General features: G+C 38.7%; 1 protein-coding gene across 2 annotated transcripts in view; it reads right to left on the bottom strand.

Annotated features, from left to right (window-relative positions):
• Positions 1–13,939, bottom strand: part of srgap3 (SLIT-ROBO Rho GTPase activating protein 3) — an 89,428-nt gene extending 75,489 nt beyond the window's left edge. Inside the window, exon 1 of one of the 2 annotated variants that reach the window (XM_038279970.1) lies at positions 13,493–13,939. In XM_038279970.1, coding sequence (XP_038135898.1) covers positions 13,493–13,556 — 64 coding nt within the window. In that variant the 5' untranslated portion in view covers positions 13,557–13,939. The remainder of the gene's footprint in view (positions 1–13,492) is intronic. The other variant, XM_038279971.1, reaches the window with a different exon arrangement.
• Positions 13,940–17,565: the final 3,626 nt, after the last annotated feature.

Genomic DNA, 17,565 nt, shown 5'->3' with positions numbered 1-17,565 from the left:
GTGTTTGTAATATTCTTTTTTTATTTTTCAGTACACAGCAGACTATTAGTGGACTGAGCTAAAAGCAACACTTCCACAAAAAATGACTGATTCAAATTTGTTCCAAACTATTTAAATGACTTAAATGAGAAGTAAACGTTTGCACTGACTGGTACTACAGAACCATGAGAGTGAAGCCATTTGCTTAAATAGAGCCTTTGTTAACTTCATTAATGCCAACACAGGCATTGAAGAAATATTCAAACACTGTCAAATGATAAACAAAGCCTGACAGATCTGCAGTTTTATGAAAGACTGATTCTATCCAGAAAACTTGTGAAATGGACACAAAAAGTCTCTGTTAAATCTGGCCACAGCTGCATCCATCACACTGAGCTTTAAAAGAAACAAATTAAAGCTGATTCTGGTCTCTGAAGTACAACTCAAACTCAAGTTCAGAGGGGGCTGATACAGTACACACAAACATGTTGTGACTCAGCTGTTTCTCAAATAAGGTTATGAGACTTATTCGAATTATTTCAGTTAGAAACTATCTCCAGTCAACTTTTTGTGACATTTTTCCAAAGATTTAATCGACTTGGCCAAAAAACAGTTTCATGTCAGTCTGGGAGAAAAAAAAAATCAGGTCTTTGATGGTCTTTAACTATTTATATTAGTAGCAAAATAACATTGCAAAGAGTGAGTAAGGGAAGAACAATATGACAGAAAAGAGAAAATGCAGAGCTACTAGCTGCTGGTAAGGTGGGTGTGTTTTCCCAGAGTACCAGGTGGGTAAAATATAACACATCAGGCTTTTTATTGACTGATACCTTGTTTAACGGTATCAGTCAGTTTAAAGATATTGTTATAGTCTAAGGACTATGACAGTAATATTTTTTCTAGTTAGCTTTGTTACAATCAAATGCAACAAACATTGAAGAAATTATCTTCAATCCAACATAAAATTAAGGGATTATAACCATTCTATCAAAATATGTCTTTAACTTTTAGCAGATGTTAAAAGTTACAACAAAAATGTTGCTGTTTGTTGCTGTTAAATAAATTCAGAAAAATTATACCTTTCTATTCAAAATTATAAAGGCTGTTTTCACACAAGAAAAGTCGATTTTGTACAGACCAACACCTATTTTAAAGTTTATGCGTTTTATATGGCTTGCTCATATTTTTTGCAAGTATACTATAACTTGTAAAACACCAAAAAGCCACTTGTGTGATGATGTGTATTGTTCCACCCGAGAAAAATGACTATGAGCACAAACATGTACAAGAAGAGAAATTATCAACGAGGTTCTGACTGCTGAATTAATTGCTCCTATTACAGCTGCAATATTATTGTGAGGTCAAAAGCAGATAATTTAACTTTCTCCATGTAATACTCATTAATGGGTTTTTAGTGCTGTGTCTGGGATGTGAGGTGGAATCTATCCACAAACAGTAACTGAACTTGATATTTTCCTATTCCTATGTTGAAAATGTATTTGTTCATCAACATCTACAAACCTATCACATAATTAGCCACTTTTAGGTTAAAAAAGTTATAGTTTTGAAGATTTAAACAGAAAAACTGAAAATGAATGAAAACAAATGACAATGAAAACAAATCATTGTAACATTATTGATTTTATCTTCAATTGTAGATAAGTACATTTAGTAAATGGTTTTTTGTGATCAATAATAGGAATCTAATAATCCAACCTAAGCAGCTTTTTCACTTTTTAACCACTCAGTCTAGTTTCACAGAGACCAAAACAGACCCAACAGAAGGGGAAATTCCTGGATCATACAATAAACAAGATGTCCCACTCAAGATTAATGTCCTAACAGCAAATTAATAAAATCTCATTTGCCAATGTTCCCTTAGTCTGCAGCAGGTTTGCCCAACAAGCAGGAAGCTTGAAAATCCACAGTAAATGAGTCAGCGTGATCAGCTCCTCTGCCTGATTCTGCACAGCAACCTTCATGCTGCCTGGCAACTCCTCAACAACTATCCAACCACAAAAACTTTGTTTCAACAGTCATTGGACCAAATCTGTTATGCATTGCAAAGGTACTCATGACCCATGCATATTGCTTATGTTTTATCATGTTTTGACAAACATTTACACATTTTATTAATTTCAGTATGAAAGCAGCTGTTCTCTGAAGGCCTTAGAGGTTCATTAGATACCATCAGGGAACAACCAGAATTATGAATATTACAAAGTTTTGGACAAATATTAAGCTTGTTAGACAATAACCCAGTTTTCCAATAAAGCAATATCAAATTAGTCAATATGAAATTAAGACACTGCTGCAGACCTACCAAGAATGTTCATCCACCTAAATTCACAGGACAACAAAGAAAACCATTAACCAGAGACAACAAAGAGGTCCATGTTAACTCTGGACAAGGTATGGAGACACGGAGTATGCAGTGCATGCATCTGTCCTTTATGGGAGAGTGTCAGGAAGACAGCTGCTACTGAAAGAGAGACTTAAGAACTCCTGTTCGAAGTCTGCTATTTTATCTCCACTTCAAAATGTTGTGAGTACATGGATCACTATGTGGGAACAGAGAAGTGGTTTATGGTAAAAGTTAAGGTTGATGCAGGTAAATGCTGAGCAGAAGACCAGTAGGAGGCTTCATAAGACTCAAGACTGGGGTAGAGCATCACCTTTGAGCAGGAAAACAACCCCAAGCAAAAAGATCAAAGCGAATTAGTTATTAAAATGGTCCATGTGAATCCCAGAAATAACTCAAATTAAGAATTTGAAAACTGATGTTTACATAAGCTCTCTATCCAATCTGAGTTTTGGTCAGTTAAAAAGCAGAACGGGTCAAAATATTAGTCAGTAGATGTACAAATCTTATAGAAACATACTGTACCCTGGATGATTTGTAGCTGTAACTACATAGAAAGTGTTGATTAAAATTTTTGCACTGCACTAAAAATAATGCTACAAATGTGACTAATTTCATCTGAACAAGAAACATCCACACTGGATAGTATTCTGCACGGATTTCTTCCTCTGCAATGCAGCGGCATATGGCATGTTGCTGCAAAAAAATGACACCCCTAGGGCCTGATGCATTAGTGATGCATATATTTAAAAGCTATTTGCACATATGACCTTACTGATGGCGTAAGGACTGGTGTTTGAAGATACATGATAATGAGACAATAAGAATAAATTATGCTTTCTTTATGTTTCAGACCAATTAACGATTTAGTGAAGAGTCAAAAGGGGAATTTGACCTGGAATATTATTGATATTCTTAAAACATTAGATTGTGCATTATGATTGTTTGTAAATGTTACTGGTGTGGCAGTTTCCTGTTAAAAAATGCCATAAGAACAGTTCTGTACAGGTTGCTTTAATAAGCTGCCTGCACCATCTCTGTTATTAATCACTGGTAGCTTGTCATGACGCTTTCTTTACATGATGCACCATGAACCATTAAATTACACATATTTCTTCCTCCCTATCTGTTTTGAACAGAGTATCATAGCTCCTTATACTTTCTACAGGCTGCCCAAACCTATATAGAGTATGAGATCAAACATCAACATCATCTTTTCAAGGACTTTCAGAACCAGTTCTCTCAAATTCAAGGACCACAAACAGTAGCATTTAACTGCTGCTATGATTAACATTTTAGTAATAAATTATTTTAATACAAAGGAAAATTCAAATTAAAATCCTAGCATAAATGTTGTTGGATAAGCTTAGATAAAAAAAAATTTAGCCTACATTTACACTAATAATATACATAGCCTACATTCATGCCCACATTACGTAGACATGTCTAATGAAGGCAAGATGAAGCTTTGGTTAATCTTAAAAGCTCTTCTACAAATGTGTTGCAAAATGTTTCATTTTTTAAAGCTTTCTGTAACCTTTAAAAGCTCATTGAGGCCACTTAGTAATAAATGAATAAATATTTGACTTTATCTAGTCCACACAATTTTTTAAAGTGCAGTAGGAGATCTTTTCTGAGGCATTTTTTACCATGGGGCTTGAAGATCTCCCCACAGTCGCATAGCAAGCAGTCAAATATAAGGTCTGGAAGTGAAACTGAAATAAATGGTCCCGCTACCGTGTGAAATCAATGAGTAACCTCCAACAATCACAAAACATGGTCCGTTTTTAAACTATTGGTTCCTGACACGTCAATCATGGTCATCTGCTAGTCCCTCCCCCTGTGCACGTACCCTGACACATGAATGAATCCACCCCCCAATGCCCGTGCAGGACGCCATGGCTGGAAGCTAGCCACTGTTATGCTACGTTCACACCTAAAGCAGCAAGAACAGCAAAAACGCGCCAAGTGCTTCATTTTTGATGCTTGTACAAGTTTAGTTCTGATGCGCGGCTGAAGCATCTCTGCTGCTCTGGCTGCGCGGTGGAAAAAGTGGGTCTGATGCACGTTGGGCGGAGCTACCCTATCCTTTCTTTGCCCGTAACAATGGCAGCTATATTTGCTGTGATCAGTGGGTAAAAAGTATTTTGAATCAATTTTAAAGTGAAAAAATCCACCTGAAAACATGACAGTGCAGTCAGTTCATCCAGATTACCATCCTGTCTTCAAATATTATTTCTCTCATAGCCGCTGAGACCTGTCTTCAAATATTATTTCTCTCATAGCCGCTGAGACCTGTCTTCAAATATTATTTCTGTCATAGCCACTGAGAACCCCACATACCGGTGGTGCGCTGCTACTAGGAATCCCATTCAACAGCAGCCTCTGGCCCTATCGCCTCTTTGCGGCCTTCAGCACAGGGCTTCAGCTGGAAGCATGTGACAGACCAGAAACACGTGCATCAACACAAACTGGATATTACTATATCCACCCTACATATAATACAGACATACATTATTATTAATGTTTAATTTAATTTGAGGTGAAAGAGTGTGTGTTCACAATTGTATCAGTCTCAGTTCAATTCAATTTAGTTTATTCATTTAGTGGCAATTTACATGTCATCTCAACACACTTTACAGAGCCAACCAGATCATACAATCAGATTGGTTCAGTTTTCTATCTAAGGAAAACCAGCTGATTGCATCGACTTATAGACTGTTCAGAAAGTCATCACAACAAGCATGATTGTAGCGACAGTGGAGAGGAAAAACTCAATTTTAACAGGAAGAAACCTCCGGCAGAACAAGGCTCAGTGTGATTGGCCATGTGCCGAGCCAACTGGGGTTCAAGGAGACAGAAATGAACATAGAAAAAGAAGAGGTAAATAAAAAGGAACTGTTAACTAGCTCCACAGAGGGCCCCAATCAGGAAAAACACAGCCAGGCAGACGAGCTCCGAGCCAGCTCCCGGGTCAGAGGATGAAAGACAGCACATGCAGTTAGTCAGTCAGAGAAATAGGACTACAGTGAAAAACAGGCCAAGTTTCAATATCTAACAAAGACATGGATGGCAGTAGCACAGCTGACATTTCTCTCCGGGAGAACAGACCAGATGAAGCTGCTATGATGAGTAAAAGCAGAGCGAGCATAAATTTTGCGGTTACACCAACAGATATAGCCGAATGGGAGAATAGAGAAAAAATTATGCAGAATTAAGAAAAAGGGGACCCCATGTCCTCCATCAGTCTAAGCTTATAGCAGAATAACTATAGAGATAGCACAGGATAACCCGAATCACTCAAACTATAAGCTTAATCAAAAAGTAAAGTTTTAAGCCTACCCTTAAAAGTAGACAGGGTGTCTGCCTCACGCACTAAAACTCTTAGTTGGTTCCACAAAGGAGGAGCCTGATAACAAATAGAACTGGCTCCCATTCTACTTTTAGAAATTCTAGGAACCACTAGTAAACTTGCAGATTGAGAGTGAATTCCTCTATTAGGAACATAAGGAACAATCATATCTCTGATGTAAGATGGCATCTCCTTGGGGAGCAGCGGGATGCCATTGTGTTGCGCCCGGGGACCAGTGTGGGGTTAAGGATCTTGCTCAAGGACCCAGAGTGCTGGCTGTGGGGATGGAACCAGGTACTTGCAACCTTCTCAGGGCACAAGCACACTGCTCTAACTACTTAGCAAATGAAGAGAATCTAGGATAGGAGAAATATTATATCTCTTTTTAATTTTACTCAGGACTCTGGCTGCAGCATCTTGGATTAGCTTGGATTAGTTTGTGGATTTCCTGATATTAAAGGGATTTAAATGACAGGTGCTGATCATATATAAAACCAAGATTTTTTACTTTATTGTTTGAGATCAACTAAACGGCTTCTTTTTCAAAGACTACTGATTTGTCTGCATTCAGGAGCAGTAAGTTATGAGTCATCCAGGTTTCTATGCCTTCAAGACATCCCTGTAATCTATGTAATGGGTTAGTTTCATCTGGATTTATAGGGAGATATACTGTATATTTAAAAATCATGATTCATTGTTAGTAAAAAAAAAAAAAAAAAAAAAAAGTGATATGAATATTTTAACAAGTTTAAATTATTTTAACAAAAAGTAAGTATGAGATTCTGCAGTTTTAAATTGAACAATTTGAGAAAGTAGATCATATCCCCTTTTCATGTAAAGCATATACCAAGGAACAACATCACTTTAAGCCCTACTGTTTTCATGATGAAACAGTAAGGGCAAAGCTTTACTGAACTCCATTTAGTGGAATCAGTGATTAATTGCTGTGTGGGACTCAAAAAACGCAGCCAACAGATCCAACATTTAATTAAGTCAATTTAAAGTGCTCCCAAAAAAGGAAAAAAAGACCCAAAAAATAAACCGTTTCAATAAAAGCAAATACTGTCATCAACAAGACTTCAAGTAATTGACTGTTTTAGTTGAAAGCTTAGTGAAATATCCCCTCTATCCTCCGCTGCCCGTTTTTTTTTTTTTTTTTCAAAAACATTCTAAAGCACATATGTGTATATATATATATATATATATATATATATATATATATATATATATTAATGAGGGAGCATAGCTTTATGGCCACAGATTTTATCGTAAATGTCAAGCAGCTGCTATTAGTTGAGCCCACTTCACAAGCTGCCTGCAAAACTTGGCGAAAAGGGGGAGGCAGTGCTGCAGTCCAGCAACCACATGGTGGTTAGCAACAAAACAGAGTCCAGACTCCTCAGCGACTCTCTCTCTCTCTCTGTGGAGCCCTCCTCTATTGACATGCAAATGAAAGATCAGCCAGCTGAACAGCTTGCACAAAGTGAACACCCTCACCCATGGTCCTTAAGAGGTCTCAGCTTTGGCAGCAGTTCTCAGGGGTCAGCAGGAATTCATCAATGGCTGGAGGTTAACATTTTAGCACAGTGGGTTTTACCTCTATAAGGGAGGGTTTACATTTCATGTCATCTTCAGCTTATTATGTATCATTGACAAATGCACTATCAGTTGTTTATCCTTTGTTGGTTAAGCTGAAACCAGCCATTTTTCTGTCACTTGTCTATTAAAGCTCATACATAATAAAGCAACCCTGCCGTCTTGTTATGACCTAATCAGTGACACTTGGATGAAATGGCCCCATCTGCCATGTTGACTGCACATTAACCATAAAGTAATAACTCACAATGAGACAGGTGCAATTTCCAATCTGAATATCATTATGTCTCACTCACTGCCTGCTCGGGCTCGTTGTCTTTGTGTTTGTGAGGTGGTGGCTGTTGTGAGTGAGAGCAATCTCTGTGTCCGAAGGCTATGTGAAATACACCAGCTGTGAATGAGAACCAAGCAGCGGTCTGCGTAAATTAACGTCCACAGTTAAAACAGGCCACGAGCAGGGGCCATATCTGTGACAAGGGAGCAGTTCAGCCTCTATAATACTGCATCTGAGTTGAATAAATCATACCTGAGTCACCAGAAATGGCTCAGAGAAAGGTAGAAAGAAAGAAGGACTGGATGAATGGTGACATATTTACAGTAATCTTTCTCAAGAGATTGTATTTACAAGACAAAGAAAAAAGTCTAAATTTTCCAACTTCGATCATATTTCCAGTTAAGGGTGAAATCTGGCTACAATATTAACTCTTAAAATTTGAGATTTCTTTCAAGGCCCACATACAAATGTAATGAAAGAAAATGCATCTGCAAACCCACCCACAAATGTAAATATTCAACACTAGCTTAATGTCACTAAAACCCCTGCAGTGTCTAACTGTTTATTTCAATGCAAGCATTGATTGGTTGTATGGAAGTGCAGAACACTTAGAAAAGTAGAAGATTTAAAACTATTATTCAGATGCATCTTCATAGAATGACAACGTTTCTTTAACTTACGAGACAGCTATATCAATCTAAGAAGATACTTTCTCTTTTTAACCAGAAAACCCTCACATAAGAAAGACCATTTATTTTTTTCATTTTAACCAGAATTTTTTGTTATTACGAGATACAATCTATGGCGTGACATCACCACACAATACTAGGAAGTAGAAAACTCAGCTGTATGAAACTTTCCAAAACCCTGTGTGTCGTCCGAGAGCAATAGTCATTTCTTTCAATGGTTTTTTCCACAATCTTTTGATAACGCTGATATTTTTTATGAGCTAAATCACAGGATGTCTCTAGATGTTTACTTTTGAGGCACTCGAACTGCTCAAGCGCCATGTTTGCCGCATGTACCTGTCCGCGTAGTTACAAATTTTTCCGAGGTGCGTGGTGCGGAAATTCTGTCCACAGAACGCCGTGGCGAGGAGCATGGAAGCCCAAAATTACATAATTTTGGCGCATGGACCTTATGGGCATGTCAAACATGCCACACTAAACATTTTTATTAAGATAAAATTTGCAAGATTTGTATTTTAATACAGAAATACGACAAATTAAGTCATTGAATGTTGGATGTGTGCACAATCCGGACTGGAAAATTAATTTGATTGGAAAAAAGACTAATGACTATTTTGCTAATTGAATAATCTGTCTTTTTGGTTTTTTTTATTCGATTAGATTGATATTTTACACACATTTTAAACATAGTCAAGCTCAAACTTTGTCCTTTGAAGAATTCTTGATAGAGCATATAAATATATAAAAGATATCTCATATTGAATGCAAAAATGTTTAAGACTTTTTACAATTTTGTTATAATATCTGCTTTGAGTGGGTTGCTCTTTCAGCTAAAGATATGTCTTAGATTCTCTATACTTGATTAATCAATTACTAAATTAGTTGACAATTATTTCAACAATCAATTTATCACTATTAATCAGATTAATTGTTTCAGCCCTAATTGCAGCTTAAGTAGGACGTCCCGAGGGAAACAAGATGCCTTATGTCCTCTAACAGTCCCCCGCTCACCTCGGGGGGCTTTTCGCTGGACTAACTATAGGCGGTATGTTGGCTTTATCAGCAGGTTTCTAATAATGTAAGTAAAGGTTGAATTTCCATATGACAACATTAGTTTAATCATTCATTTCAACTTTATAATATGACAGATGTAGTGAACTACCTCCTGTACACCTGATGTCAAAAGGGAGGCTTCCCAAGCTTCCTTCTTAGTGATGGTGTAAATGGGTGAAGGACTTTGTGGATTGTTGTTCAGCTTGTTAACTATCTAGGAAGACTGTGCAGTTGAAATGAAATTGTCTAAGTTGCGACCTTCAACCAATCAACAAGTGAAGCTGCTGTTCACAAGGGTTTTGAAATGCTGATATGCAGTGCTGATTATTTATCAATTAAAGTCATGCAAAAATCTTGACATTCTCAGAGCTCTGCAGATAGGTTCAAACACTACTGATAGACCGACAGCAAATCTGTGCATACGGTTATTATGATAACACAAGGTGTATCACAGATCAGATGGCGAAGGAGATGGTTTGTGGAATCCTAAGAAGTCCCATTGCTGGGTTTTTTTATGGAGGGTAGACAGCCTTCAAGGCATGTGGAAAAAGCATGTAGGAAAAGCAAGCAGTAAATTAAAAAAAGGAGGCACTGCAGGTGCAGAGAAGCTGCACCTATAGTGTACCTCAAAAACATACAGCATAGAGGCAAAGATATGTGCAGGAGTTGTGCCAGGCGAAGACAGGTGATCTGCTCTAGTTGCAAGTTCTCTTTGCCTCATTGTAAATAGTGTAAATAATGTAGTTGTATACATAGTCTAGCTTTTATATCACACTTTACTGACATTTGACATCCATTTTGTGTCCTATCAATCATTTCTTATCTCTTTAATTGCTATTTATTGAACCTATTTCTGTAAAATGAATGCTGGTGTTTAGATTTAGTTTATTTGATTAAAAATAACTATTATTATGTTGAAGTATACACTCACCGGCCACTTTATTAGGTACCCCATGCTAGTAATGGGTTGGACCCCCTTTTGCCTTCAGAACTGCCTAAATTCTTCGTGGCATAGATTCAACAAGGTGGTGGAAGCATTCCTCAGGGAGTTTGGTCCATATTGACATGATGGCATCACACAGTTGCCGCAGATTTGTCGGCTGCACATCCATGATAAGAATCTCCCGTTCCACCACATCCCAAAGATGCTCTATTGGATTGAGATCTGGTGACTGTGGAGGCCATTTGAGTACAGTGAACTCATTGTCATGTTCAAGAAACCAGTCTGAGATGATTCCAGCTTTATGACATGGCGCATTATCCTGCTGAAAGTAGCCATCAGAAGTCGGGTACATTGTGGTCATAAAGGGATGGACATGGTCAGCAACAATACTCAGGTAGGCTGTGGCGTTGCAACGATGCTCAATTGGTACCAAGGGGCCCAAAGAGTGCCAAGAAAATATTCCCCACACCATGACACCACCACCAGCAGCCTGAACCATTGATACAAGGCAGGATGGATCCATGCTTTCATGTTGTAGATGCCAAATTCTGACCCTGCCATCCGAATGTCGCAGCAGAAATCGAGACTCATCAGACCAAGCAACGTTTTTCCAATCTTCTATTGTCCAATTTCGATGAGCTTGTGCAAATTGTAGCCTCAGTTTCCTGTTCTTAGCTGAAAGGAGTGGCACCCGGTGTGGTCTTCTGCTGCTGTAGCCCATCTGCCTCAAAGTTCAACGTACTGTGCGTTCAGAGATGCTCTTCTGCCCACCTTGGTTGTAACGGGTGGTTATTTGAGTCACTGTTGCCCTTCTATCAGCTTGAACCAGTCTGGCCATTCTCCTCTGACCTCTGGCATCAACAAGGCATTTCCGCCCACAGAGCTGCCGCACACTGGATGTTTTTTCTTTTTCGGACCATTCTCTGTAAACCCTAGAGATGGTTGTTCGTGAAAATCCCAGTAAATCAGCAGTTTCTGAAATACTCAGACTAGCCCTTCTGGCACCAACAATCATGCCACGTTCAAAGTCAGTCAAATCACCTTTCTTCCCCATACTGATGCTCGGTTTGAACTGCAGGAGATTGTCTTGACCATGTCTACATGCCTAAATGCACTGAGTTGCCGCCATGTGATTATTAGAAATTAAGTGTTAACGAGCAGTTGACAGGTGTACCTAATAAAGTGACCAGTGAGTGTATGTTATATTTGCTAATTTTAACAATTGCATATATTTTCATGTGTAACACGTTACATGGTAAATGGCCTGTGTGACAAGAGCGCTTTGCACTACATTCATTCATTCACCCATTCACGCTAATGGTAAGCTATATTGGAGCCACAGCTGCCCTGGGGCGCACTGACAGAAGTGAGGATGATACCACCATCTGATCTGAAGGTGGTGCGGGTGAAGTGTTTTGCTCAAGGACACAACAACACTAAAAGCCAGAGACAGGGCTCGAACCAACAACCTTTAGGTTTCAGGGCAAACCTATTCGTCTGATGCCACTGTTGCCCATAAAGGTCTTGAAAAAAGATTATGTGGGCTGTTGCTCTACGTCCTCCCAGGCAGTGGATTGTGGGCAACCATATAGCTTCTATGCATTGGATAGAAACGTCAGGAGGGCTACGCTAAATGTTTTATTGATAGGAAGTCTCCTGCTTCTTTTTCTTACCTCCTCTCTTACTGCTTGCACAATTTGGATGGCACTAAACATGGTAATCAATGTTTCACTTCTTGGTAAGAGCCCTTACCAATCAGCACTTCTTGGATGAACCCCTTTAACAGGATGTGCAGAAGTAAGATGGATGAAAAAAAGAGGTATATTTTTTATGTTTTTTTTATATAGAGTTACTCTTTACAATATCATAGAACACCATGTCAGTGTGGATAAATATGCTTATTTACTAGCCTAATTTGTTTTTGCCATGCAGCAATTTCCCTTATGCTTCCGTCTCATTTTCTGAGGTTGCGGGGTTTTTTAATGTATGGTTTGTTTTTGGTGTTTGCATTTGTAATGTAGGCTACTGCTTGCAGCAGACTATGCTATTTGCACCATTGGCCATTGTAGATAACAGTGTTATCCAAAAATAAATATCAGTTTTGTTAGCCTTTGTTTTCTATCAGTATCGGTAGAAAAAACTGATTACCAAACATTGGCCATTCCACCACTTTCAATTACTGAGATACAGTAAAAAAGCAACAAAAAAAAACCAAAACATCTGTTTAGTTATAAAATTATATGAGATGTCAGTCAAAATTCCAATATCTTGCATCGCTGAGTTTGTGCAAAAAAAATAAAAACATAATAACAACAAAACTAAATAAATTTGATGATTGATTCCTAAATTATCCCTATTTTTCTTTTTAAATGCAAACCTAACTGATGTCTGTGTAAATTCTCAGTGGTCTTGGTCATGGAACCCACAAAACGGGCTTAAATCGAAGGCTAACCTAACTGTTTTTAGCTGGTTTATTTGTCAGCGTATCTATTGTGGTAACTAGCCTGCAGGCTGCTGCTTAACAAACTAGCTCAGCATCTATATTTCAAAACTGCTTTATGGATTTATATGTGTTCCACTTGAGAACAAAGTGTAGTCAACTCATTTCAGCTATAGATGAGAAAAACGTAAACATCTCAGTCAAATTAATCGCTTCTTATTACTGAAAGATAATTGCAGATACCATTTTTTTCCAGACATGATGCCTGGTAATGTGCAGTAACAAACAGGGCAGGGGCAGTGCTCCATACATCAACAGTAAACACCAGTCAACCAATAAAAATGACCACCAGTCAGTTCCTTTATTTGGAATCTCAATGGAGTATTAGGATGGAGGTAACCCTACCAAATGATATTCAACCCTTTAACCTCTAAATAGTGCATGCAGATTGTAATAATGTGCATGCACTATTATACCAGCCAGAACAACAAGCCAATCAGACTCATAGAATAAAGAATGCAAACCAGATCAGCATTCTGCAGTGATTCTCACACACACCCAGTAACAAGGCCACCTTCAACCCACTAACAAATGTACCCACACACACACACACACCCAACAGGCGAATTAATGAAAGCAGGAGACTCTGATCTATAAGTGAAAACACATGTCAGTCCATCCAGTGGCTGTCAGTGATTACCTGCCACCTGACTGGAGGCTCTGCTCTGCTCTGCAGTACAAAGGTGGAGACACTTTGGATTATTATGGGGAAAAAAACAAACATGATCAAAGATCCTGACGCACCTTTCACTTGGGTCTCATACTCCGATATGATCTCCTTATCCTTCTTGATTTTCGTGGATGACATGGCTCCTTAGGCTTCAGGGTGAGACCCCCGATAGTCGAGGCTTTACTGTCGGCTTGCAGAGCTTCAGCGCGTTTCCTTTTTTCCTCCTTCTTGTGGCCTCTAAAAAAGCAAAGAGAGGTTTTCGCTATTGTATTCCCGCTGCCCTGATATCAGCGCGCGCACAGCTCTATTGCATGTTTTTTTTTTTCTCTCTGGTCTTCCTTTCTTCTTCGGCTACGAGTCCACTGAAAGGCTTCAGCGGGAAAAACAAAGAGCCTCGGACTAGGAGAACATAATGATGATGAGCGGAGCTGGAAGGTCTCAGGCAGGTCCTTCTGTGGCAGGAATCAACAGACATGCGTACGAGCAGCAAGGCATCACACACACACACAGAGCTGACAAACTGCGCTGCAGGGAAACAGGAATTTAAAAATCATCACGTGAGCCTGTTCACATCACCCAACCCTCCTTCCATCCACCCAAAGTCCCCTCCTGCACCTCAGAGGACATGGTGCATCACTTACCAACATTTCAAGCAGCCCACTCTTATCAAATGCATCACTTTCGCATGCATTCTTTTTATTGAATTTACCACGATCAGGTCATAGCTGTTGTTAATTATGAAAATATCATTCTTATAATAAAATGGTTCAGTAAAAGCTTTCTCTATACACTGCCACAAGGATTTCATGAGGGAGGTCAACACAAAGAAGTGTAAAATTGTAATGCTACAAAAGCAAATGAAAATCTCCCAAGTGCAGGAAATAGATAACGATAAAGGTCTGCTGTGTTCAAAGAGCTCCACTGAACCTCTAGCTATGATTTAACAAAGAAGAGTTATAAGTGAAGAACTTTATAGTGAGCATCCTCTTTATAAGCTCGTTAAACTACAGCAGAGTGTCTTGAGTCAGAGTCTTCCTCAGATCTGGTGCAAGACAGACCACTACAGAAGATCGTTTCTGCCTTTACTATCAATACCTACATCAAGTGTGGGTTGTATACTACATAAGCCTATTCACATCTAGATATTGAATATTCTGCTCAATCTTCCTTACAAAGTGGCTCAATCTATTTCTAAATAGATGATCACAGATCCTCAGTTAGATATACTGTAGCCCTAACTGAGCCATAATAAGATGTGACCTAAACTAATACATTATACAGTAGTTTTTGATTTAATGTGGTGATCGTTAACATGAACCTTCATCCCACCATCCATCCTGTCCAGTTGCTCATGTTGATGGTAGGAAGGCATCCCCCATAGCATGACTTGGCCACCATGTTTCACCTTGGTGATGGTGTTTCCATGGTATGTAATTTTTTGGTGTTCTACTAACACCAAAATTCTTCCCTTGTGTTTTGAGTTTTACCAAAGCTAATAGCTGAAAATATATCTATTTACGAGTCTTTGGAAGGCAATGAATATATTGCATCCAACAAAAAGTAAACTGAGAGGATTTAAATTTATGCTACCAAAAAAGAAGGACCTTTGGAAGCAATGTGGTGACAGACACAGGTCTCTTCCTCCACCATCGGCGTCGCCAGACCCCATTTACTGGGGCACGTGCCCCAGTATAAATGAGCTGTGCCCCAGTATAAATCTCATGAATATTTGCAACAGTATTACATTTTTTTACTGCATCAATTTAGATATTTCCAACGGAAGGAGACGTATATTTCTCATCAAATGCGCAGCAAGTGTGTTGGTAACTCCAAATTGAGGATGTAATAGCGCCCCCACGTCAGCGCATGTCACTGCATGAACTGCAGGTAAATTAACACGCTGCTCTCAACTGTTTTGGATGGGACACTGTGCGGCCACGACGCATTTTTAGTTCTGGTAATGTTTCTTACCTGTCAATTTTATTATTTCCCCAGTGAAACCACATGATTTATAGGCTACTATCGCTATCTGAAAATTACTGCATTGGTTTGTAGATGGATATCAGGAAATTCCTCACACGAAGCAGAGACAGGGAAGCAGTAAAACAAAGGGAGGAGGAGGCGAGACTGACAGGCAAGAGACAGGTGAAGGACAGGAGAGACAGGACCATGAAGGTGATGAGGATGCAACAACCAGCTTCCACAAACAAGAAGGGGACATTAGTGACTTAGGAAGAAAGCATGATGGTCCTAAACAAGTGAAGTTGTCCCACCATCCCCAGCACAAATTTGGAGTAAAAAAACGTTCATTTAATTCAAAATGGTTTGAGCTTTTCCTGGTTAAAAAAGAAAGCCTTGTTATCAAGGATATGCAGTGTGTTTTCAACTTGCTTGATAACATCATATTCCCAACACTAATGCAGGTCATCCAGATCTCCCTCACAATCCCAGTCTACAGCTGGAGTTGTGAAAGGTCATTCAGTGTGTTGAGAAGGTTCCACACTTGGCTGAGGTGCACAATGGGACAAGATAGGCTCCATCATCTTGCTATTTTATCAGTTGAAAAGGAAGAACTTTCTAAGCTGAGTCACAGTCTAGTGATTGACCGCTTTGCAAAAATGATAAATAGGAGGTACACTTTAATGCTAAAAAAATAAAAGGAAAACTTAGCTCAGGATGAGTTAAAATTTCCCCCGAACTAAAACTTTGTAACCTAGGAATTAATGATTACTTCAGAATGTGTATAAGGAAACTTTTTTTTTGTCAAAGTTGTTGATGTCTTATTTTTTATAGCTGCAATGTTGAAAATGTTCATATTTGTTAAAACAAATATGCTCTTATACTCATTAATATCTCAACTGGTAATTTTGGTAGGAATGTATCAGGGTGGGGCAGTGTGCTTGTCTGTATTTATGTATGGAAGGAGGGGCATATGCACTAGGGGGCCAGTGCCCCAGTAAAGCTTTGTGCCTAGCAACGCCCCTGTCCTCCACCCTTACTGGCAGATATGTCATCTGGATGACACCTCATTGTTTGTGATGGGGGTAGAGCAGTAGGTGAGGGGGGTAACACTGTGTTTGTTATCTGTCACCTTAGCTATTCTCAGCTCAAAAAGGAGCATGCTGTTAACTCAGATCCTGTGTCAGTGTAAAACCGCATACTGACACACAGGAGATATGTGTGTAACATTTTTAACTGCAGCTTCAGATGCAAAGCAAAAGAAAAATAAAATTGTGGAGAAATATATTTGAGTACATTATGCCATTGCTCTCTAAAATCTATTCTTTGTAAAACCACTTGGATTTTCAAAACTGACCTGATTCGAAATATTTATTTATTTTTTGCATTTATTGGTGAAAACTCCTAATTACTGTAGAAACAAGAGTTATCGAAAAAAAACATAAAACTTCTGTGTTTTGCTTTGCACAAATAAAGTGAAGTTAGATAAACAGTTCCTTCTTGGTATTAGGCTTTCAGCAGAGATTAAAAAAAAAGATTTTGTGCTTTTTCCTGGATTTCTTAACCCCTAAACATTTCAAGATATCACCTGCCAATTAAGCACAATTTATATGAATCCCCTCTCACAGTAAAAACCTTCAAAGAATTTGAAATGTTCTCTGGTAGTGTGAATTGTCTGTGTTATCTGTGGAAGTGAATCAGAGGCAGACGGAGTATTGTTTTGTGTTTCTCTGCATAAATCACAATCTTTGTGCATCTTTGTGGTTCCAGCGGTTAGTAGTAAGTTGTTTGCCAGACTTTATGTATCTGTGATATGTCTGGCCTGTGAAGAGAGACAGTGAGGACACATCACTTGTGGAAAAGGAAAAACTCACTGTATCCTGCTTTTGTTTGTGTTTAAAACTCTGTTGGTTGTTCTGCGTGGTTTAGATCTGAGACGCTGAACACGACTCCCCACAGCGATCCAAACAGTCAAGTTTTAAAATGACACGTTCTGTTTTCTGTTTATACTTTTTCTTTATACAATAACTGAAACTTTCATCACTGATTAATTTTGAAAAGGGAATTCAGTTACTGTTGCCATGGTAGGAGACACTGTACATCACATCCAATTAGATCTTGACAGTCATTTACACAGATTCCAGTGAAGGTGTTAAGGGAACTATTGTAAGTTGTCGCTCCTGTAATT

This window comes from Cyprinodon tularosa, unplaced genomic scaffold (assembly GCF_016077235.1).
Source record: "Cyprinodon tularosa strain WSP-4 unplaced genomic scaffold, ASM1607723v1 ctg154, whole genome shotgun sequence".
In the NCBI taxonomy this organism is placed as follows: Eukaryota; Metazoa; Chordata; class Actinopteri; order Cyprinodontiformes; family Cyprinodontidae; genus Cyprinodon; species Cyprinodon tularosa.
The sequence above is the reverse complement of the archived record's forward strand: the minus strand, read 5'-3'. Positions and strand labels throughout refer to the sequence as shown.